The following is a 23,125-nucleotide window of genomic DNA, read 5'->3' on the forward strand; positions in this document are numbered from 1 at the left end:
AAGATATTTTTTTTTTCAATTATTGGGGCTGGTAACCGTTGAGTAATCAACGGTGGAGATCGCAGCAGGAGGCGCGCTGCGCTTTCACCAGCTGCAGTACAACTGCAGATATTTTTACACGCGCCTATCGAGATCAGTTGTAGCCCGTTTTCTTATCCGGTCGTTGAAAAATTTGACTGCTCCCCGTATAAACTTACTAAGGTAGATGACAATATATCTATCGAGTTATTTAAGTTTATACAAAACTTACTAATCACTTCTAAATATTGATAAATGAAACGTTACTAACCAGTAACCACATTAATCTGAGATTATTTTTCTTCTTTAATAAATTTAATACTTATTACTCCCTTATGGTAAAAGTTATTAAGCATCTTAAAAGTTAACTCAATGAATTCTGAAAGTAGTAATCATATATTTTACTTTTCTTTGTTAAAAGTTACTAACCATTTTGAAAATCAATTCTAAACTTTTCAAATTTGTTTAATGTAATCCTGAACCTTTTAGTGAAAATGCAATCAATTCCTCTTGCCCAAGTCTTGCCTGAAATTACCGACTTGGCAGTCTAGCGCCATGGACAATGACTCTAAATTGCATTATTTTGCTAATTTTTTCAGTTAGTAACTTCTATTTGAGATCACCGAGACTGACATATCAACATTCATTACATTAAGATGTGAATTAACTTTAATCTCTTGCTAACTTTTTATATTGGCAACATTTGTTTATACTTCCAAACTACCAAATATTGTAAAAATCTATCAACATTTATTTTTGTGGCTTATCGAGGTATTGAAGTTACAGACTTTTATTAAAATTACCAACTTTCGTTTGATTGATGTACCAAGCATGATAAAAAGTTAATAAGGGCATGTTTAGTAAGTGGCCCAACAGTGCCTGATTCTATTCTTTTGTTTCCGGGAACAAAAAAAGGACAGAAATCCGTTTGATAAATTTTTTGTTTTCGGGCACAAATTTGTTCCCAAAATCAGTTTTGAAACATAATTAAGAATAAAAAAAAATTGATTCTTTATTCTGGGAACAATAATAAAAAATGGAAAAGAATTTTTTTTTTCTTCTTCTTTCTTGGCATGTGGCCAGTGGCCGGCGAGGGCTGGAACCTCACGGCCTAGGAGAGGACCGCCCTCGCCAAATCTGGCAAGGGCGACGACGAGGGTCCAGCCCTCACCTAGGCCGCAAGGGTCTAGCCCCTCGCCCTCGCTTGTGGCCGGCGAGGCCCGCGACGCCCTCACCGCCGCCAGCGACTTGGCCATGCCAAGGAAGGAGAAGAGGAAAAAAAGAAAAGAAAAAAAAAGAAAGAAATATTAAAAAAATTCAAAATATTATAAAAATATTATTAATAAAAAGAAATTTTGTGCAGTTACTAAAAGCATTTCTGTTCTTTTTCTATTTCAAGAATAGAAATTTTGGACAGTTACCAAACACCTTCAAATGCTTAGAAATTATTTCCGTGAATGAAATAAAAAAAATCATTTATGAGCAAAAATTATTTCTAGGAACAGAATGGTTATTAAACGCACCCTAAAAGCGTGAATGCTAACCATTCTGTTCCAGAAATCAATTTATGGCCAGAAATAGATTTTTCTATTTTTATTCAATTGACGAGTTTCTTTGTCAAAACACGCGTTTATAATGACACAAAATTTCTTCCTCCCCAGCGGCTGGCGGGCGGTGGCTAGAGGTGGCTGGCGATGGCGGGAGGTGGCCGATGTTGGGTGGTGGTGGACGACAATGGGCGGCGGTAGAGGACGGTGGCGGGAGGGCGGCGGCAAATGGTGGGAGGTGGCCGGTGTCGCGCGATGGCAGAGGACTATAGACGACAACCAGCGGCGGAGAATGGTGGCAGGAGTGGGCCGGTGTCCACTCCAGGAATAGAAATTTTGAGCAGTTACCAAACGCCTTCAAATGCTTAGAAATTGTTTCTGTGAATAAAATAAAAAAAATCATTTCTGAGAAAAAATTATTTTCGGGAACAGAATGGTTACTAAACGCACCCGAAGTGACTAAATAAGGCGTTGGTAAACCACAAAATTACTATTGGTAGATTAATGAAGTAGTTGGTAGTCTTATGTTGATACTTTTCTGTACCTATATCAAGTAGAAAGTAACTAAAATTAGTTGATATCTAATTGGACGAATGTTGGTACATTAGTCAAATGTTAGTAAGGGAATTAAAGTAATTGGTATCTGTTTACACCAAAATCGGCATGGAAGTCAAGTCGATTTAATGTCAAAATCCGACGGACAATGGAGCTCAGTCATCTGCCGAAGTACGTTTGGATAAAATTCGGGAATGTAGTAAGCGTGAATGGCATCATGTCCCGAATTCTGTGATTGGAGAGAATCGGTAATTTTACCGAAAACATGAAAAGTTTACATTTCGGGAAATGCTGAAGCTATCGAAAATCGACAAGATCACAACCCAACCACGTGAATCGTGACAACAGGAAGTTATGAGCAAAAAGCGGAGATAGTGAGCACGAGCAAATCGTGGGAGATTATTTATCCAAATTGGAAGTCATTCCAGCGGTTGAGATCAAGTTTTGGTGGACAATGAAATTGGAAAACGTGGGTAGATAAGGCAGTTATTGAAAGCGCCAAGATTCAAAATTCGAAAACAAAGAAGTAACCGACAAGCAGTTACAGGATAGAAGGAGATATAAATACTCAGAAGAAAGAAGAGGAAAGGAATCAACAACAATGCAAAAACACTCAAGCTTATATGCACTTTAGTTTCCTCTGCACTTTTACCTCATGCGTTTACAGCTTCCTGTAGCTTTAGTTAACCTTCAAGTCCTTTACAGATTTCATAGGAGTATTGTAACGTAGTTAGAAACTTTGTTGATCTCAGATCCATTTTCAATCCACTCAATTTCTACCCGCTTCCTTATAACCCCGCACTACACTCTGTTTTTCGCTACGATTTTCCTAGAAATCAAGCTACAGAACCTACTTTAATAAAAACCGAAAATCGAAGTTTCGGTGAAGGATATTCCTCATTGTAAAGCGAGCGAACAGTATCCTAATGTGATGGACGCTAGTATACCAGTCAAATCAAAGTTGATAATTTCGTATAAAAGGTAGTAATTCCGAGGCCTTGATAAGCTCTAGAAATAAACGTTTGCATATTATTAAAATAGTTGACAATTTATTATGTACAAATGAAGCTCAATACTCGTCAAAACTTGTTAGTAAGTTACTAATGTGTGACTGAATAAGCAAGTAGACACTTTTTGTTGCGAACGATATTTGACATATACCAATCATATCAGAGCTTTAGGGTGCGCATGGAATGCATTCCGGAATAAAAATTCTGTTCCGGAATGCATTCTAGAACAGAATGACGTTTGTTAAAAAAATTTCGGAATGCATTTCAGAGCGATTTTTGCATTCTGGAATAAAAATGCGTTTGTTAAAAATACTTATTCCAGAATGCATTCTTGATTCCAGAATGCATTTTTGATTCCGGAATGAGTTTTTGGCAAGAAAAAGAGAAGCTACTTTTTGTAGCTTCTTGATTTCGAAATGCATTCTCCCTATTTTCTCATAATTTTTTTTTTTAGAAAATGGATAAAAATTGAAAAATTCTAGAAAAATTCATAAAAATTTCCAGAAAATAAAAAAAAGTCAGATTTCGGGAAAATATGAAATTTGGTGAATTTTTTTTAAAAAATAAAAAAAAATCAAAAATTTGAAAACTTCACAGAATAGCTTAAAACACATGTGGCCACCCACTTTTAGTGAAATTTAAATATTTTGAGGTGCCCAAAAAAAAGAAAAATAATAAAAAAATAAAAATTTTCAAAACTTTACAAAATGGCTTAAAATACCTATGACCCCCACTTTGAGTGAAATTTAAATTTTTTGAGGTGCCCAAAAAAATAAAAATAATAAAAAAATTCAAAACTTCACAGAATGGCTTAGAATATCTGTAGCCACCCACTTTGAGTAAAATTTAAATTTTCTGATGTGCCAAAAAAAATAAAAAAATAAAAAATTTCAAAACTTCACAGAATGGCTTAGAATACCTGTGGCCACCCGCTTTGAGTGAAATTTAAATTTTTTGAGGTGCCCAAAAAAATAAAAAATAATAAAATAATTCAAAACTTCACAAAATGGCTTAGAATACCTGTGGCCACCCACTTTGAGTGAAATTTAAATTTTTTTAGGTGCCCAAAAAAAATTAAAAAAAATCAAAAATTTCAAAACTTTACAGAATGGCTTATAATACATGTGGCCACCCACTCTGAGTAAAATTTTAATTTTTTTAGGTGAAAAAAAAATCAACAAATCAAAACAGATTTCTGGAGCAGAATTAGTCATGTTTTACCAAACAGATTTCTCCTCCAGAAATCAATTTCTGGCAAGAATTTGATTTCTGGAGCAGAATGGTTACCATTCGCACCCTTACCAACCCCGTGCTAGGTTTACATATTTAAGCACAGGGAACAAACAAAGTTCCCGTCCGCGATACATTACATATACACCTTTATGGCTTCGGATGCAGTTCTATAGACAGACAAAGAAATATAGTAAAATGGCACAGCACATGTCGAGTGCATTATTTCTTGGCATGACCCTGAAAGTGCATGCTTGGCCTGATCAAGGGGTTCAAGTTTTCCAGAACAAGGATCAAAAGCCATTTACCTCCGGCCTCGTCGCCTATTTCTCCGCAGCTTCGCCCTCCTGTTTCCAACGGGCAACCACCTTTCGGCAATTCTATCTATAATATCAAAGTATGCCTCCGCCCAAGAATTCTTGATGTGCAAGACAACAGCCGGAACTAAGATACCGGCAGCAAATCCAAGGCCAACGCTCAAGTAAAACCACTTATCGATGAACTCATCATCATCGCCACCATCCTTGGTTGTCCCTTGTTTGTCAGGTTCATCAGCTGGACACGTGACATTAAGGGGAGCACCGCAAAGTCCTGGGTTTCCAAAGTATGAAGAAGGGCCGAATGTTGTCATCTGTCGTGTGTAAGGAATCTTGCCTGAGAAGTTATTATCAGATAAGTTCAGATAACTCAAAAACGACAGCGACGACATGCTTTGAGGGATTGCACCAGAAAACCTGTTGCTTGAAAGATCAAGCGATGCCAGTTGGCTCATGCCTGAAATGCTTTCAGGAATCTGACCACCAATGCTGTTCCTTGATAAGTTCAGAACGAGCAATCCAGCCAGTTTTGTCATCTCTTCTGGAAGTTCTCCATCTAAATTATTTCCGGAGATGTCTATGCTAGTGACAAGGGAAAGAGTCTTGGTGTACAGCTGGGGCTGGCTTTTCGTGGTCACTACGAAGTTCTCATCATAGTACATGCCTCTGTACTTCCCGTAAAATAGGTACTCGTTTCTAGCTTGCCCTTCCACCATTGCTTTAAGATATCCAAAGCTTGTAGGAATGTTACCTGTCAAGTTGTTTTCTGCAAGATCCAGCATTTGCACTGAACTTAAACTTGAGAGCTCGTGAGGAATTTCTCCAGAAAATGCATTGGACCTCAAACTTAAAATTCTCAACTTGATGAAACCCTCTGCCATCCATGCAGGTATGGTGCCATTCATTTGGTTGTTGCCAAGATCTAGTGTTTCTAAGCTCGACAGGTTCTTGAATGAAGATGGAAGGTCTCCTGAAAGCTTATTGTTGCTCAGGTGCAGTGACTGAAGCTGTTGTAATTGGCCCAAAGATGCAGGTATCAACCCCGATAGAGAATTATTTTGCAGGTCTAGTACCTTTAGGAACAAGCAGTTCCCTATGCTTGCAGGAATGCTTCCACTCAAATTGTTGTTTGCCAAGTCGATCACCTCAAGCAATTGCATTTCTCCTATAGATTCTGGGAGCCGACCTGTTATTTCGTTAGATGAAAGGGAGAGGAAGATCAAATTTGGCATGTATTTGCTTAAATTTTGCGGAATGCCACCTGCAAATTGGTTGTTAGAGAGGTCTAATAATTCAACCTCAGAAATGGGAAGAGGGAACGGTCCCTGAAAAAGGTTAGAGCTGAGATCAACATCTGCAAAAGGAGCTATTGGCAATGGATTAGGTAATTGGCCCTGCAACTGATTTAGAGACATGTTTAGGAGAGAGAGATTGGAAGAAATATCCCAAAACCAGCTTGGCACAGGCCCCGAAATGCTGGCATTTGAAAAACCAAGATACATGATCTCATTTTGATATCTAAGCCAGGCAGGGAAAGACGGACCAATCTGGCACGATCCCATGCCAAGATTCCGGGCTTGGAACGGGGGCATCCAATTGGCACTGACATTTAAAGTGAAAGAGTTGGACGAGAGATCTAAGATCTTCATTTTGCGTAGACTTGCAAAGTGTTCTTCGGATAGTATACCCGACAAATGATTGAAAGACACATCGAAACCGTCCAACTCAGAAAGCTGTCCCAGTTCAACGGGAAGAGTCCCGTTCAATTGGTTCCCACCAAGGCCCAGACTGGTGAGGTTCTTCAGAGTCCCAAGAGAAGAAGGAATCGGCCCTTCAAGAACGTTATAGTCGAGGTTAAGTTCCTCAAGGTTCTTAAGTTGGCCCAACCAACTTGGCAGATAACCACTTAGCCGATTGTTGCTCAATGTCAAGTACCTCAAATTAGGCAGGGAACTCTGGGAATCACAAGTTTCAGATCCCCTCTGGAAGATTTGCGGCAAGCTACCTGTCAAGTTATTGATGGATAAATCAAAATTAACTAAACTGCAAAGTGAACCAATGGAGCTCGGTATTCCTCCCCTGACCAGATTGTCAGAAAGGTCAAAATTAGTGAGAGTGGTCATTTTCCCAAGGGAAGTGGGAAGTCTCCCGTGTATTTTGTTAGCAGCCAAATCCACAACTTCTATCCTTTTCCATGATCCTTGGAAATACTGAGTGCAACTGGCTGAGAGATTTTTGTTTCCAGATAAAATTAGGATTTGCAAATGTGGTAGCTCGCCTAGTCCAAGAGGGATCCTTCCATATAGACCACTGTAACTCATGTCAACACTAACAAGGCTGCTTACATTCACGAGCCATTGAGGGAACTTTGAATCGAAGATGTTGAAACTGAGGTCCAGAACAGCCAGTGAAGTGAAGTTCACCAAACCAGGTGATGATATCAAACCAGATAGGCCACAATTGGACAGATGCAACCCAGACAACGACGGGAACCCGTTTAATACATTGATCCATTCGGAACTGACCATTGAAAGGTCCACTCCATCAAGTGCAAGATATTTCAGAGAACCAAGACCAGAGATCCACCCGAGATTATTAGCACTTAAGCCAGAAAAGTCAGAAGAAAGATCAAGATACTGCAAATTTGAAGAATTTCCTAGATTTGGAGGAATTGCACCACTAAACCCGGCATGTGACAGGTTCAGGTACCACAGGTTCTCCAAAGAACCGACAAATTCAGGAAGTGGAATGCCATCAAATTTATTTGAGCTCAAGTCCAAGTATCTCAAAGACTTGAGTCGCGCTAATGAAGGTCTAATTTCTCCACTCAGTTTCCAATAACCGTAGGCACCAGAGTTTGGTCCATATGAGCCGTGAAGATCAATGCTTATTACCCCTCCGGTCCTCTCATCGCAGACTATTCCTCGCCACCGGCAACAATTGCTACCTTGCCATGAGGATAGGTGATTATCAGGATCTTGAAGGCCATTTTTGAACTCAATTAGAGCTTCTCTGTCAGACTCTGAGCAATTCCCAGCAGGGATATTGCCATCACAAGGCGATAGCCATGCTAAAATGGAGATAGAGACCAGTATAATACGAAGGGATGAATCTCTCTTCATCTTGATCAGAAGATGTAAAACTGTAGGTTGCAGCACAAGGACTAATAACCTGGGACTAGTTTGTTTCAAGTATTCCTCAACAAGACAAGGGGGATCAGCGTCATGACATGTCCTAAGAAAGTGAAAGAGATGTGGATTGATTGATTCTTTGCGGGTAAAATTTTCAGGCATGGAGTTTAAAAAGGTTCAATGATTTGAAAAACTAACGTCATCTATTGTATTAAATTCATTGTTAGGTTTTGGAGTCAAAGAGACGGCATTCATGGATTCATTCACATGACCCGGTCATCCCATTCCTGCATCAATATCAGATCTTTTTATTATATTGTGCCATCTCATACGTTGATCTCGTTTCTCAAGCACTGCATCAAGTCAGCTTTTGAAATTGCTCTTCTTTTTTACTAACAACAACAAAAATGGGAAAATTTTCAAATAAGGACATGAAGTACCCTTATTTTTTCAAATAAAAGCCTAAAATTAACCTTCTTTCAAATAATAGCTTAAGGTATCCAAATCGTCTCAAATAAGAGCTTGAAGTAGCCAAATCGTCTCAAATAAGGACTTTTGACCGGCTGGCCAACATGTGACTATTCCAGTAGGGGTATTTTAGTTAAAAAAAATAAATATATTTTTTTAAATTTTTTTGATTTTTTTTACTTTCCTTTTCTTTTTTCATTTTTCCTCTTTCCTCGGCTGGCCATTGCCACGCCTCATTGATGGCTAGCGACCTCCGGCCTCAGGTGAGGGCGACCCTCGCCAGATCTAGCGAGGGCAGCCCTCACTCTCTCCAGCACAGGCGAGGGCGACACTTGCCTAATGCCGGTGAGGGCTTCCCTTGCCCGCACAAGCAAGGGCGACCCTCGCCTAAGTATGGCGACCTCCGCTAGCCATTGGTGATGGCCGGCGGAGGGAAGAGTAGAAAAGAAAAAGAAAAGGAAAAGAGAAGGAAAAGAAAAAAGAAAGAAAAAAATTCAAAAAACAAAAGGATAGAAATGCCCTTCGGCCGGTTAGGTCAAGACCTTCTTTGAGACTAATATGGCTACTAAAGGCCCTTATTTGAGACAACGATGGCACTTTAGACTCTTATTCAAAACAATGTTTATTTCAGACTCTTATTTTTAATTTTCCCAAAAAAATATCTTGATGATCACACTTCCTGTAAGAAAAAAAGTGCATCTTGAACCCAGTATCTTAACTGATGCCAAACATGAATACTTGTAGACTTGAATAGAATAGGGGGAATTACATTTATCTTTTTGTAGGTTTAAGTCGAGGAAAAGAAAATAACGGGATTTAGAGAATGGTGGGAGTCTGAAACTAATTTGCAATATTCTTGCGCATGGATATATAAATTGTCCACACGCCTAATACGAGCACTTAGTTGACTCCTGTCCATGCTCAACGGGTCAAGCAAGGAAAGATTCTCCCTTCCTCAAGTCCATCACATCCTTCATTGATACACGGAAGGATTTGGCCAAAAGGCCTTTATGAAGAGATGACTATAACTCATGTAAATGAAGTAAAAAATGAAGGATACGATGGACTTGAGGAAGGGAGAATGTTTCCTTGCTTGACCCGTTGAGCATGGACAGGAGTCAACTAAGTGCTCGTATTAGGCGTGTGGACAATTGGCTAAGAATAACATGTCTTCAAAAGAAAGGCTAAGAAATGAAGGAGATTTGATGAACCTTCTTTCTTTTTTGTTCTTCTTTTTAACCATGGAAAGGAATGAAGTCGAGGGTAAAAACCTAAAATGGTTGGCACTTCAGTTGCTTCAAACCTTCTTTGGTCCAATTTCAATAAGCATGGAAGGTTACGATCCAAAAAGCAGGTTGGGTATGATCCAACATACATGGTTTGGTACTAAAATCAGGTTGCCACAACTTATGATAGCTAAAGAAAATTTACGATCCAAGAAAAGACAAGCCACGGCATTTTCAGAAAATTTTCTGCATTCATGAAAGGTCGTGAACCAAAGGTGGTATACGAAAATAAAAGCTATTTTGCGAGTGCAAAAGGTGATTTATGAACTTTAGTATCAATTATGATACAATTGGCATTTAACTGCGAAAATGAAAAGGTGAACTTACGAAACGTGAAGGCATCTTACAAACTCAAAGGTAAGTTACGAACTTTATCTATCATTTACCATACAATAAGTAACATTACTGCAGAAATGAAAAGATCGGAAGGGTAATTTACGAGACCAAGCCTTGAATCAGTCAAAGAGAAAGAAAGAATCAGAGGATTTTTACATTTTTATATTGTAGTCGGATTTTGTACTTTATCTGTTGAAATTAATATAATTTGACATACACTATATATGATCGAAATCATAGATTAGAATGTTATTTCTTATTTGTGTACAGACACGTGAAGATGTGTTCGCGAACATATATCCACGCAAAACACGTGGTAGTTTTTTGCCATGCCATTTAGATATAAACTTCAACTTATTGATTTGTCATTTACCAACTTCGGTCTTAGGACTTTAAATTCGATTAATTTAGAAAAAAAATCTTGAAATACATTTTTATAGATTAATTTTATTTTAAAATTAAACCATGATAGTAAAATCAATTTAAAATATTTTGTTTCTTTTAATTTGAAAATCGAAAAATCAGGCACAGATGAAATATCTTGAAACAAATTTTCGACCGACATATCTATTATATATAGTCAAAGCTAGAGCTTAGAGAATATTTCTTCTAGTATTTTCCATGTGGCACTTCACTTTGCAAGACACATGGCATAATTTGCAAGATGGACCATACCAATAAGCTTTTAGTTTATTTTTATTTTTATTTATTTTTTTTTTTTTGTAACCGAGGATTCGCCACCGTTCCCCGGGGACGAGCCCGCACAGGTAATTGGAGCGCCTATACATCGGGGGAGACTAGCCCAGCAACCCACCGCCATGGCCCCTACTTAAATTACGAAATCGAGCGAGGATTCGAACCCAGAACCTCTTTGAGGGAAGGAAAACGCCCACCAACTCGGCCATGCGCAGGTGGGTAGCTTTTAGTTTATTCATCTCTCATCTGTAAACTTCTTTCCTTATTAATTTTAAAAAATTCAAGAAATGGATAAATAGTTAAAGACAGAGTAAATCTAGATTTGATCTCTTACTAAGTTTAAACTTGAAAATTTTGCTAAATTAGAGAAAGCATTTATATACTTCTTGACATGTAACATATTGTTAATTAGTTTCTTATATATATATATATTCTTCAATATATTATATAATTTGAATTTAAATGATTTAATTTTTAATCAAGATAACAATAAGATATATTCAATAAAAAGTTCTAAAACTAAAAATAAAGAAAACGCTCCACAAAGAATAAAAAAAAAAAAGTAGAACAAATAACGACACATGTCCTTAATGGAGAAACTATTGTTGATTCAAACTATAACTTTTATTCCATTCAAATAAATCAATTTAGTGCATAAATAATGACAGTAAATAAAGAAATCCACTTAATTTAATATTCCAAAAGTATGGATTAGGACATCACGAGCTTTAATTTTCATAATACATTTTGTCTTTGTTGCTGTGACTTACTTACAACATAAAGCATTTGCATTTTATTAGTTATATTTAGGTTTCTGAATGAATTTTTTTCAAAAATAGCTTCCATTATTGTACTCTAAAAATTACCTGTTCAATTATGTTTTACATGCTTAGGAAACATAAAAGAGTCTTTCATGCCCGAATCTCAGGCATCCTCAAATTATGCTATTCTTCTGGAAAGATACCTGTAAAGACATGCTCGCGCAAAGCACGGGGTTAAGTAATGTAGTTAATTTTAAACTAAACAAAAAACGGACATCTTATGAATTTTTTTATAACAAAAAGTTTATGTTTTATTTTAATTATATTTATTTGATCTAGAGGGCTTAATTAGTGGATCAAGAATTAAGTAAAATGAGACAAGGAAACTTTAATAAATTAAGCAGGGATAACGTGGAAGCTTTTAGTATAGGGTTAATACCACGAAAAACTTCAGATTGGTACACCCGTGACAAATTTATCCAAAACTAATTTTTTAATCACAAAAACTCCAAAATAGTACACATATGACAAATTTACCATTTGTTAGTTTCCGTTAAATTGGATTAATATCATGAAAAATCCCAAACTGGTACATCTGTCAACTGCCACGTGTCATTCAACTCAACAATTTGATTGTAAAATTTAACGAAAACCAACGAAGGATAAATTCATCCCATATGTACCAGTTTAGGGTTTTTGGTGGTAAAAATATAAGTTTGCGGTCAATTTATCACATATGTACCGGTTTGGAGTTTTTCGTGGTATTAACCATTGTATATCTAGTAATTTAGCTTTGCCTGTACAACAACACAAAGATATAAAACGATAATTTCCTTTTTACTACCTAATTTTCTCTCATGATGATAGTAAATTCCCTAACGTTTTCGTAAGTTCTGTGCTCTTGGGATCGTAACTTTCTTTCGTTGTTTATAATTTTTCTCAACACCGATAATAATTTTCCTTATTTTCTCGTGAGTTCTGATGTCATATTGTGCGTTGTATTACACGTAACTTTCCTATGAAGTTCATAAGTTCCGTTTGTGAACTGCCTCAGCGATCGTAAGTTCCCTTTGTTCATTGTAAAGTTCTTCCATTGGTTACTAACTTACTAAAGGCTTAATTACGATCGCTGACATATAAGAAGTAATCCATTGTTACTAACTTACTAAAGGCTAAATTACTATTATACTTTCATAAAACTGTCGGTAATTTATTTTTTATTTTTTTTATTTTTTTGGTAACCCAGGGAACCCCCGCACGGCCGACAGCCGGGGAGTAAACCCTGGGGGCGACACGTGCTAGCCACCACACACGTGCCACCGGTTAAGTCACCCTGCGGCGCTCGGGATTCGAACACTCAACCTTTTGCGAGAGGAAGAGTGCGCGCTCCAGCAGCGCCACCCAGGCGGGTGGTACTGTCGGTAATTTATTAACATGTTACAGGTTCAATAAGTGGCCAGTCAGAGGTGAGTTACTAATAGGTTTGAAATTTAACAAAGCTTTACATGAATTTCCGGCACGGAATAATGTTCCGCATTTTCATGCACGGAACCCTAAAAATCTGCTTGTTGTGTTCTTATTCATGTAGCCCTTCTTGGGCTTTGTGGTTTGAGGGCCTTAACAGAGGAGGCCAGATGTAGAACCGCTTGAAAATGCGCCTATAGTTCCAACAACTAATGTCCAGAACCAGACATTATAAATTACCTTGGACGGCTTTCTTCATCAAAAGATGCTCCAAGAGCAAAAGATGCTCCAGGTGTGGCCAAGACTAGTCATCTAGAAACGACGGAAGCAATGAGTTTGTTACCTTCTCTGGTGCATCTACATAACAATCCAACTGCCAAGAAAGTCTGCTTTAAGTGCACCATTCTGTGAAGCTTTCCTAGAGAGGTCACAGACCAGTGCCATAGATCAGAGAGAGAGAGAGAGAGAGAGAGAGAGATGAAGGTGGTGTGTGTGACAGGAGCATCCGGTTATATAGCATCATGGTTGGTGAAACTCCTGCTCCAAAGTGGCTACACTGTCAAAGCGACTGTTCGTGACCCAAGTCAGTTCAAGACCCTTGATTACATTCGCACATGACATCGTTTGTGGCTTCATCATTCCAAATCATTACAACTTCTTGTTCTAATATTACATGTACCAGGTGATGCAAAGAAGACTGGGCATCTGCTTGCTCTAGATGGAGCCAAGGAGAGACTTCATCTTTACAAGGCAGACTTACTGGAAGAAGGATCTTTTGAATCTGTTGTTGATGGCTGTGATGGTGTCTTCCACACTGCATCACCTGTGCTTCTCACCCCAAAAGACCCCAAGGTTCTTTTGCTCTCTCAAAGGCTTGTGTCATGGTCTCTCAAATGTTCTTTTTTCCTTTGTTTCTTTGGAAACACAGCTTACAAATTTTGTTGCCAAAGCAGTGGTTTTGTATATTGTATATTGTTGTGGCCATTGCAATTAAATGCAGGAGTTGTGACAGTCTAGGTATAGAGGACAAAGTAGGAGCCAATTTCAAACTGTTAGCATGAAATCAAGGGCAAAAAAGAACAGAGAAGCTTTCTGCCAGGGCAACACATCTAAGTCTTTAGCACAATGCATTTATCCATATCGAGGTTTCTCCATCTCTGTATATGCTCGACTTCAATAAGTTCAGTAGTTCATACTTGTCTTTCCATGTCTCAGATGGAGCTGATAGATCCTGCAGTGCAGGGAACAATTAATGTTCTTTCTTCTTGTGCCAAAGTCCCAACAATCAAGAGAGTAGTGATAACATCTTCTATAGTTTCAGTTGCATTCAATGGAAAGTCTTTGACTTCCGATGTGACAGTAGATGAGACTTGGTTCTCTGATCCAGTCTTCTGTGAGAAATCAAAGGTAATTATACATGATATTTCTAAATTCAACTAAGTCATCAGAACATGCTGTTTTTCACCTTTCTTGTATCATCAAATAATTCTTAGAAAATGTCAGAAATGCAGAACATTTTCATTTTTGTTTATAGTTGGATGAACTGCATAAAAAATTTTTACTCAGATATAAACCTTGGATCTGTTACAAGTTCTTCCTAGTAACTTTAAACCATCACAGAGGAGCTAGCATGCATCAACTACTCAAATTTGTTTCATTGTGCACTTCTTGCTTTTCTGTTTCAGCTTTGGTATCCAGTTTCGAAAACCTTAGCAGAAGAGGTAGCGTGGAAATTTGCAAGAGAGAAGGGGATCGATTTGGTCACGATGCATCCTGGGTTTGTCATTGGTCCCCTACTACAGTCTTCGCTTAATCTCAGCGCAGAAATGTTTCTCAACCTCATCAATGGTAGTCTCAAGTAACTGACAAATTTATTACATTGTTTATTCTGATGAGATTAGGATTCTTACAAGTAAAGTTGTTCCCATTAAATGGTACTTTTTACACGATTTGTCCCCAATAATTTGTCCACAACTTAACAAGCAAATGTCAAGAGGAAATATATGTTGATTCATTTTATGATGTGTGATGGAACTTATTAAACTGATACAAACGGCAATAGATGTGATGGAACTTGATTCGATGAAATACACAGATTTATTGGAACCATCTTTATGACACTAGGAGACTTAGAAGTGAAGTTGTTCCCATCTGATGCTGAGATATTTGCTGCAGGAACTCAAACTTTTCCTGACACAAGCTACAGATTTGTTGATGTAAGAGACGTTGCACATGCACACATTCAAGCTTTCGAATCTCCTTCCGCTAACGGCAGATATTGTCTTGTTCACAAAGTCGTGCATTCTCACGATGCTTTGAAGATCTTGCGAGAGCTATATCCTGCTCTACACCTTCCTGATAAGTAAGATTCGCACATTAGATGTCCGGTTATGATATTCTTATAGTGTACTAAACTTGTCTGCTAAAAAATTCCTGGCCATCTTCCTCATCATTGATCCCTATCCCTCTGTTTTGAATGATGTCAAAAAATCTAATTTCAGCACTCTCAAAATTTTGTAGCATCAAGTATAAAAATTTAAGGAGTAATGTCAGGAAATCTTTGCGCAGAATACCAAATGATAGTCTCAAAACATTTCATGTTTTCTGTATTTTGTGCAAAAGACTATAACAAGACGACTCACATTTGGCTTTGCTAAAAGCAGAAGTGAAGATGAAGAGCCTTCCGTGCCAACCTATAAAATATCAAATGAGAAAGCCAGAAGTCTGGGCGTCAGTTTCACTCCCTTGGAGGTGAGTTTTCAGGACACTGTGGAGAGCTTGAAAGAGAAGGGTTTCTTCAAGGACTGATGCTACAACGGGCGACTAAAAGAATAAAAACTATGCCAAAGTCGATTAGATGGGCATTTTCTGCCGCAACACACTTACATCAGAGTTTCCTTCGGGGCGATCTGAAATTTTCAAATTTCTCCAGAATTTCTACAATGCCACCTGAAGCTTGCGGATGCAGCTATTGTCATTGTCAGACGAATGTTTGACTGTTATCTGTATTGAGTAGCTTGAAATCCAGCGGCAATCCAAGGAGTTCACATGTGCATGGTAGTGAAACTCAAGCGTCCTGTGTCAAAGGGATAAAAGAGAAAATGGCAATAAAGACAATGGGTCTAATAACCAAAAGTCTACGTGTAGTAAAGGTACAACCGATGCAGTCAATTCCAGGAAACAGGAAGATGTTCTGGCCTGCTATCCGAGGGCAAAATGCCAATCCAATTGAGCAACCGGCGCCACAGCATACACCTTTCCTCCCTCGTTCAAGAAAACAGCGAGCAGGGAGATCTTCTCAAGCCTCTTCGCAGGCTCGTAGCCTCTCAATGACAACATTATCCCCAGCCGAATAAAATGGCTATGGTGCGGTGGTCGTAAACAAGGTAAGTTTCATACGCACATCCTAAAGTCAAAGAAAAACTGAAGCATGTTTCCCTGGATCAAAGGAAGAGATGCTGAACTTCTTAAATTTCCATCACCTCTCTCGGTGAGGAAATTGCTAAGGCACAAGTGCTCAACTTCCACGAGCTATCCCATTTCACCGCATGTCTTTCCCAAACCCTACAGTAGATTACCACTTATTTATAGATTTTCAAGTTGGCGGAACTATTTGTAAATCATCGATAACATAATATTTCGACCATCCACAAGCCTGATAGAAGATTACCATATAACTTTAAATTTTACAAGAGGGACGTAACTATTTGTAAATTACCAATGAAATAGAATATTACCAACCAAAAATCCAATAGCAGATTTACCGCTTGGAAAAGCAATCAGCGTGGTGTGGTTGGATTCACAACAAAAGCAATATACTTAGTTCGGGTTACATGAGACAACCAGGGAAAGAGGAAGAGAAACAAACTAACGAGATGTTCCTATATTAATATTCCAAGCCAAATGACACATTTGAGATATGGAGAAATTTCACACATCCAAAAAGATTCGGATACTTGAAAAACATAAATCATAGATCGGCTCCTATAGCCGCATGGCACGCAAAGTTACTCGCCATAGATGAAGTGTGCATGATTCATGGTTTTTTTTTTTGCCTGTACACTCCGCAGGGATCCCACTATTTTTTTCTCGGCTACTTTTAAATCATATCTCGAATTTGAATCCGTGTACAAATCGTGACCCAACACACAAATCACGTAATAAATCGATGGATTGTTTTCTGTTGGAGCGTGTAGTGTACATCTGAAGAGCAGTATATTCAAGTTTGACCTGTTTGACTGAATATCATTAGACTCCTCTGAAGAGCGTCTAGTGAAGTCTCTTTGTTAGCCGCACGATAAAGGTGTTCATATCCATATATATTGGTTGTTGCTGTTCAGAGCAGTACTCGTGGGTTCTATTTAGTTACTCCTTTCAAGCCGCGAAAGAGGGATTCTTAGGGTGCGCATGACAACCATTCTGTGCCCGGGAACTATTTCTGAATAGAAATGATTTTTTTTTATTCTGTGCCCGGAAACAATTTCTGTGCATTTGAAAGCATTTGGTAAACTGTCCAAAATTTCTATTCCTAGAATAGAAAAGAACAAAAATGCGTTTGGTAAGTACAAACAAATTTCTTTTTATTAATAATATTTTGAATTGTTTATTTTTTTTTTCTTTCTACCCAGGCCATGGCCGGTCGCCGGCGACCGGCGGCCGGCCACAGCCCAGGGCCGGCGAGGGCGTAACGGCCCTCGCCGGTCGCCGCGGAGGCGAGGGTCCCCCTTGCCGGCGAGGGCGAGGAGGCTCGCCGTCGGTCATGGCGAGGTCGGCCTCGCCCGGATCGGGCGAGGCGGCTCGCCGTCCCGGTCGGGCGAGGCCGAGCCTCGCCGTCGCGACCCACGGCGAGGTCGGCTTCGCCGTGGGTCGCGACGGCGAGGCTCGGCCTCGCCGGATCTGGGCGAGGCCGTCGTGACCCATGGCGAGGTCGGCTTCGCCGTGGGTCGCGACGGCGAGGCTCGGCCTCGCCAGATCCGGGCAAGGCCGACCTCGCCATGACCGACGGCGAGCCGCCTCGCCGGCGCGGCGAGGGTCCAACCCTCGCCCTCACCGGCAGGGGGACCCTCGCCTCCGCCGGCGGCCGGCGAGGGCCGTGACGCCCTCGCCGGCCCTGGGGCGTGGCTGGTCGCCGCGACCGGCCACAACCCAAGAAGAGCAACATAAAAAGAAGAAAAAAAACCGATTCTAAAAATTGTGCCGAGACGGCGACCGGCCACAACCCAAGAAGAGCAACATAAAAAGAAGAAAAGAAAAAGAAAAAAAAATTGATTCTCAAAATTGTGCCGAGAAACAAGAAGCAACTTTTTTTTACTTCTTGTTTCTCTTCCAAAACTGTTTCTCGGCACAAATATTTGCAAAAATGTGCCCGGGAACAAAAAGTTTACCAAACGCATTTCTGTTCCCAAACTATTTCTGGGAACAAAAGAACAGAAATTTTCACTGTTTGGCACGTTACCAAACGGGCCCTTATTTGTCGCCCACGAACAACATCAAAGAGTATCTTACTTCCAATTGAAATCGTGTTCAAAATGTGAGGTAATTGTCAATGATTTGTTTTATCGAGCAATTACATGAGGCTAAACATAGTGGTTTTGGGTGTAAATTTGTTAGAAATAATAGAATTGATTTTGGTATAGTTCTCAAGAGCCTGTATTGTAGAACATGGGAAATGCTTCAGTGTTGAAGTCGGTAATATTTCCACGTTGGAGTAGAGGTAGTAAAGTTTTGACAGGAAAATGTCCAGCTTGCATATTGAAGACAAGAAGTGTTCCAATTGGAACTTGCTTCTTAAACCGACTTCATTGAATGACCTGACTCAAAGTTGGACTCCTCTTAGTGTGTAGACTACAGTGAAGCAAACACCAAGTCTTGGTTTGATTCTTCTTTGGCAGTAATTGTGGGGGTAGCCGTTATATATGTGTACGCTAAGTAGAGTTTCATGAAGAGAGAGAAAAGATAAGCTTGTAGAGTTAAGCTTAGAGAGAAAAGGCTTGTATTGTGAAGCTTGTATAGAAAGGTGTGTTCTCCGTGTAAGCCTACGCAAAGGGCATTTTGAATAGAGTACTCTCTCCTTTGGGTATTTGTGTGCTCCTCTTACCAAAACCTTCAGAATTTTTGTATCCTTTTGGTTCCAACAAAATTAGGATTGGTAAACACTCGAGCATGTTGGTGTTATAGCTCTTCAATTTTTCTATTGATTAGTGTATTATATGATGCTGGCTCTCTCTCCATGAACTAGGTACCAACACTTAAGCCAAATCACGTAAATCTCTTGTTTTTATTTATTCTCTGGTGATTTCACGTTGAACCGCATTACTATTACAATGCTTTGTATGGAATTTTAAGTTTTCTCCTAGTTTTTGCTGGAGTAGCGAGGGGCTTCCTAGTTACTTTAAATTTTTGCTAGGCCATAAAGAAACGTTGTAATCCGAATGAACTGAATTTCTTATAATCTGCAGAAGACGTTTCTTTCATCTTAGCCCTCTTCTCATAGCTCACTTTTTCTTTATAAACAATCGTACCGCTCATCTTTTCCGTTGTTCTAGAGATAAAAGCCACTCCATGAAAGAGACTTGCCTTGACGATCTATATCTAATTAGTAAACTATCCCTTATGGTCAAGAAGACTAGGTGGTCATTGTACCATTCAACTTTTTCTGGAAACAAATTTAAACAACGAGTGAAAGTCCATGCCTCAAGCCGGTCAAATAAATGATCTTGACAAAGTGCAGAGGTTGAATATCTCCTGAACGTAATAAAAGAGAATTCCCACTTATAAATGTATTGCACTCAGTAACCCTCTCATCCCCAGTTCCAAGGAGGAGAGGAGCAGAGATGAGTGCAGCAGAGAAGGTGGTGTGTGTAACCGGAGCGGCCGGTTACATTGCCTCCTGGCTTGTCAAGTTTTTGCTTCAGCGTGGATACACGGTCAAAGCAACTGTACGCAATCCCAGTAAGTTTTTATCTTTGTTCGCACTCCATTGTTCACAAATTGGATTTTTAATCTTTGGTTTGTCCATTTTAGTAGTAGAATGGTTTACTCTTTCTTAGTTGAAGCTTGAAACATTCTAGATAATACGGAAGTTCTACTAAAATCTGTTACTCAGTTATGATGAAAACTATTCTCTTATAATATATCTTACCTTTGCAATTAACTCATCTATACATGTGTAATTGTTTGTAAGTGTGTGTGCATGCCTGTATATATACCTTATGCTTCAGGGTACATACGATACAATAGCATCCAGAGTCACTAGCTAAAGACATGAAGCTCTTGTAATATCTGATTCCATTTGCTTAACTATTCAAGTTTGGTTTAATACACAATCATATGCTACCTCTATAGCAAGATCCAATGCGTGGCGTACATTATAAATTTATATTTGTGGTCTTCTTATCTATTGACAACATTTCATGTTATGTGACTGAAAGCTCCCAGAGTTTTAATCTATTAAATCAAGTTCTCCTTTCTTGAACGCATAAACAGATGATCCAAAGAAGACACAGCACCTTCTGGAACTTGAAGGGGCTAAGGAGAGACTCTATATATTCAAAGGAGAATTGCAGGAAGAAGGGTCTTTTGACTCAATTGTTGACGGGTGTGAAGCTGTTTTTCATACAGCATCACCGGTTTTTTTCTCAGCTTCCAAGCCTGAGGTATCGGTATATTGCAGTTGTACGTCATGATTTTCTGTATTTGTTAAATGTGAAGTGTCACATTTTTCAAATTCCAGTTCTTTTTCCCTGGTCTTCTGGTGCAGTTCATCAGACGGCACATGATCTAACATTTCTTGGATGATAAGACAAAACCGTTCTAATCAGATTCCTTTCCTTACACATTGCAGGCTGACATAGTCGATCCTGCAGTTAAAGGTACCCTAAATGTTCTCAGATCATGTGCAAAGGTCCCTTCTATCAAGAGAGTGGTTTTGACGTCCTCCATGGCTGCGGTTGTCTGCAATGGGAAGCCTCTGACCTCTGATGTGGTAGTTGATGAGACATGGTTCTCAGATCCGGCATTCTGTAAGGAATCAAAGGTGTGTAAGTAAGCTGGCTTATGACAGTCGGATCTCTTTTGCTTGGTCTGTGATGCCCCACCAACTGGATGAATTTTTCCAATGAAAAATTTTCAATAGATTTGATTTTGACTGGTATTGGAGCATAATTCATGTTAATTTAATCGAATACTGAGGCTGAACATGTTCAGTCCTGGCTTAATATTAGTGGCCCAGCAGTCAAGACGCATCGTCTTCCTTGCCGTAATGGTTTTTCATCGACCTATCTGATTAATTCCTCAACCTTCAAGCATGTCCGTTTGTTTGCCCATATTTGGCCATTGTAGATACTAGTTGAGTGCCTCGCCTCACAGAATACCTCTATATGACCATTAGATTTATGGGATGGACCCCTTTTGAAGAATTACTTGTCTAGTCCTTCTTATCCATTGACTTCGAAATGTCAAACAAGGCAGAGCAAATTCAGAGTCATGTTGATGTCAATCACATCCATCAGCGGTGCGAGCTCTCTCATCGCCTAACTTTGGTTTAATTATTTTCAGCTTTGGTATGTGCTATCTAAAACCTTAGCGGAGAAGGCAGCTTGGGATTTTGCAAGAGAGAATAGGATGGACCTGGTCGTGATAAACCCTGGACATGTGATTGGCCCTCTCTTGCAGCCTACCGTCAATCTCTCTGTGGAGATGATACTGAACCTCGTCAATGGTATTACTTAAAATTTAATGCTTGACATGTCTACCATGTTGTTTTCCATGAATGGAAATATCTTTCAACACATACCATTAGCCTTGTGTCAGCATTGTGGTTCTCATTTGTTGCCTGATATTGACGGTTCATTTGTATGCAAATGATTGAGGACTTTTCACCAAATTTTCTCTGTGAGATAGAGACCCAACTGCACATGGAAACTCATTTTCCTACCAAAGTGCACTTTGCTGTTGTGTTGTGACTACCAAAGTGCACTTTGACTACAATTTGAGGCTTATACAATGCAGGAGCTCGAACATTTCCCAACATCTCTTACAAATTTGTTGATGTCAGAGATGTGGCACATGCACATATTCTAGCTCTTGAAAATCCTTCAGCTTGCAGCAGATATTGTATGGTTGGAGAAGCTATTCATTGTCATGGCGTTTTGAAGATCCTGCACAACTTTTATCCTACACTGCACATCCCTGAAAAGTAAGCCCTCATATTTCTTCAATGTCTAAAGAGAGAGGTACATTTTATGAGCATCCCTAGAAGAAGTCCTATCTACTGCACATCAACATTATTAATGGTGCATGATTCATTGTTAACGCAGATGTGAAAATGACGAACCATTCGAGTTGGCTCCTCGGGTGTCAAGGCAACAGATTGAAGGTCTGGGTGTGAAGTTCATTCCTTTGGAGGTCAGCCTAAGAGACACTGTGGAAAGCCTCAAGGAGAAAGGCTTCCTCTGTGTCTGAGCTTCCTGACAAGCGACAAGGAAAACCCTATACTTCACCAGCATATATACAGTTTCCATGAACTTATAGTCATAATAAGCTTCCAGTAAAATTTAATGCTTCCCTCTTATTAGACTCCATCGAAGCATGCATGATGTCTTATAGTCACTTGCTCAGTGTAAGTTTGCAGACTCTAAACTTGAAAGTTGATGATGAACGTTGTTTGTTGAAGCAATTTTCTGCTTTTGCCAGTGATTTCTATTTCTAGCTTCATGTCCGACTACTTCTAACAACCTGACGTTTTGTATGTGAGTTGAGGTGAAGCTATGCCCTGTGTTTGTTCTGGGACAGAAAAGGCAACCTCTAACATGGATGATGGGGAATCCTAAGAACCATTCATGGTTCGACAAAAAGCCAAAAGAATCACTGGGAAGGTGAGATGTCGATCATTCCCATGTTCTGTTTGAAAGGCTTTTCATTAATCTACTCCTACTACGGGTCAAATGATGAATGACTAATAATAGGGCCACTAATCTCCACACTAATTTCCTGTTGGTGCTCCGCCATAATCCATCACAGTAAAGCTGCACTTTAGTTTCTTGCGTGGTGCACGATGGTCAAATTTAATTTTTAAAGGCACTGACATGTGATTGGCCCTCTTGGGATAGTCCATATATTGATACTTTCCATCTCTATCCCTTTTGGGCTTCTGGGAATAGCTCTTCTTCTGGCTTTAAAAATTATGCGAGTTTCGGTGATTGGGCGCTGATTGTGCTACAATGTTATGACAAATCCGTTCTTGCGGAACGAGAGAGTCTCTACATGCTATACCAAGTTGATTTATTTTTCAGATTTGTAGAATTTC

General features: G+C 39.3%; 3 protein-coding genes across 4 annotated transcripts; 2 read left to right on the top strand and 1 right to left on the bottom strand.

Annotated features, from left to right (window-relative positions):
• Positions 1-4,660: 4,660 nt before the first annotated feature.
• Positions 4,661-7,799, bottom strand: LOC115684821 (receptor-like protein EIX1). The gene has a single exon (XM_030609700.2). The coding sequence runs from the start codon at positions 7,797-7,799 to the stop codon at positions 4,665-4,667; it is 3,135 nt and encodes a 1,044-aa protein (XP_030465560.1). The 3' UTR covers positions 4,661-4,664.
• Positions 7,800-13,123: 5,324 nt separating this feature from the next.
• Positions 13,124-16,027, top strand: LOC115684790 (phenylacetaldehyde reductase-like). The gene is made up of 6 exons (XM_056308364.1): positions 13,124-13,402; positions 13,502-13,671; positions 14,035-14,226; positions 14,505-14,667; positions 14,995-15,181; positions 15,483-16,027. The coding sequence occupies exons 1-6, from the start codon at positions 13,297-13,299 to the stop codon at positions 15,625-15,627; spliced, it is 963 nt and encodes a 320-aa protein (XP_056164339.1). The 5' UTR covers positions 13,124-13,296; the 3' UTR covers positions 15,628-16,027.
• A 2,310-nt stretch (positions 16,028-18,337) lies between these two features.
• Positions 18,338-22,491, top strand: LOC115666101 (phenylacetaldehyde reductase-like). 2 transcript variants are annotated; one of them, XM_056308363.1, is made up of 6 exons: positions 18,338-19,770; positions 20,305-20,474; positions 20,663-20,854; positions 21,376-21,538; positions 21,829-22,052; positions 22,137-22,268. In XM_056308363.1, exons 1-5 carry the CDS (start codon positions 19,653-19,655, stop codon positions 22,017-22,019), a joined length of 834 nt encoding a protein of 277 aa, XP_056164338.1. In that variant the 5' UTR covers positions 18,338-19,652; the 3' UTR covers positions 22,020-22,052; positions 22,137-22,268. The 2 variants fall into 2 exon arrangements, with proteins under 2 accessions (XP_056164338.1, XP_030443755.1); XM_030587895.2 differs by having other exon boundaries at positions 18,388-19,770; positions 21,829-22,015; positions 22,137-22,491.
• Positions 22,492-23,125: the final 634 nt, after the last annotated feature.

This window comes from Syzygium oleosum, unplaced genomic scaffold (genome assembly GCF_021117445.2).
Source record: "Syzygium oleosum isolate NSW1041296 unplaced genomic scaffold, Sole_v2.1 Sole_v2.02, whole genome shotgun sequence".
Lineage (NCBI taxonomy): Eukaryota > Viridiplantae > Streptophyta > Magnoliopsida > Myrtales > Myrtaceae > Syzygium > Syzygium oleosum.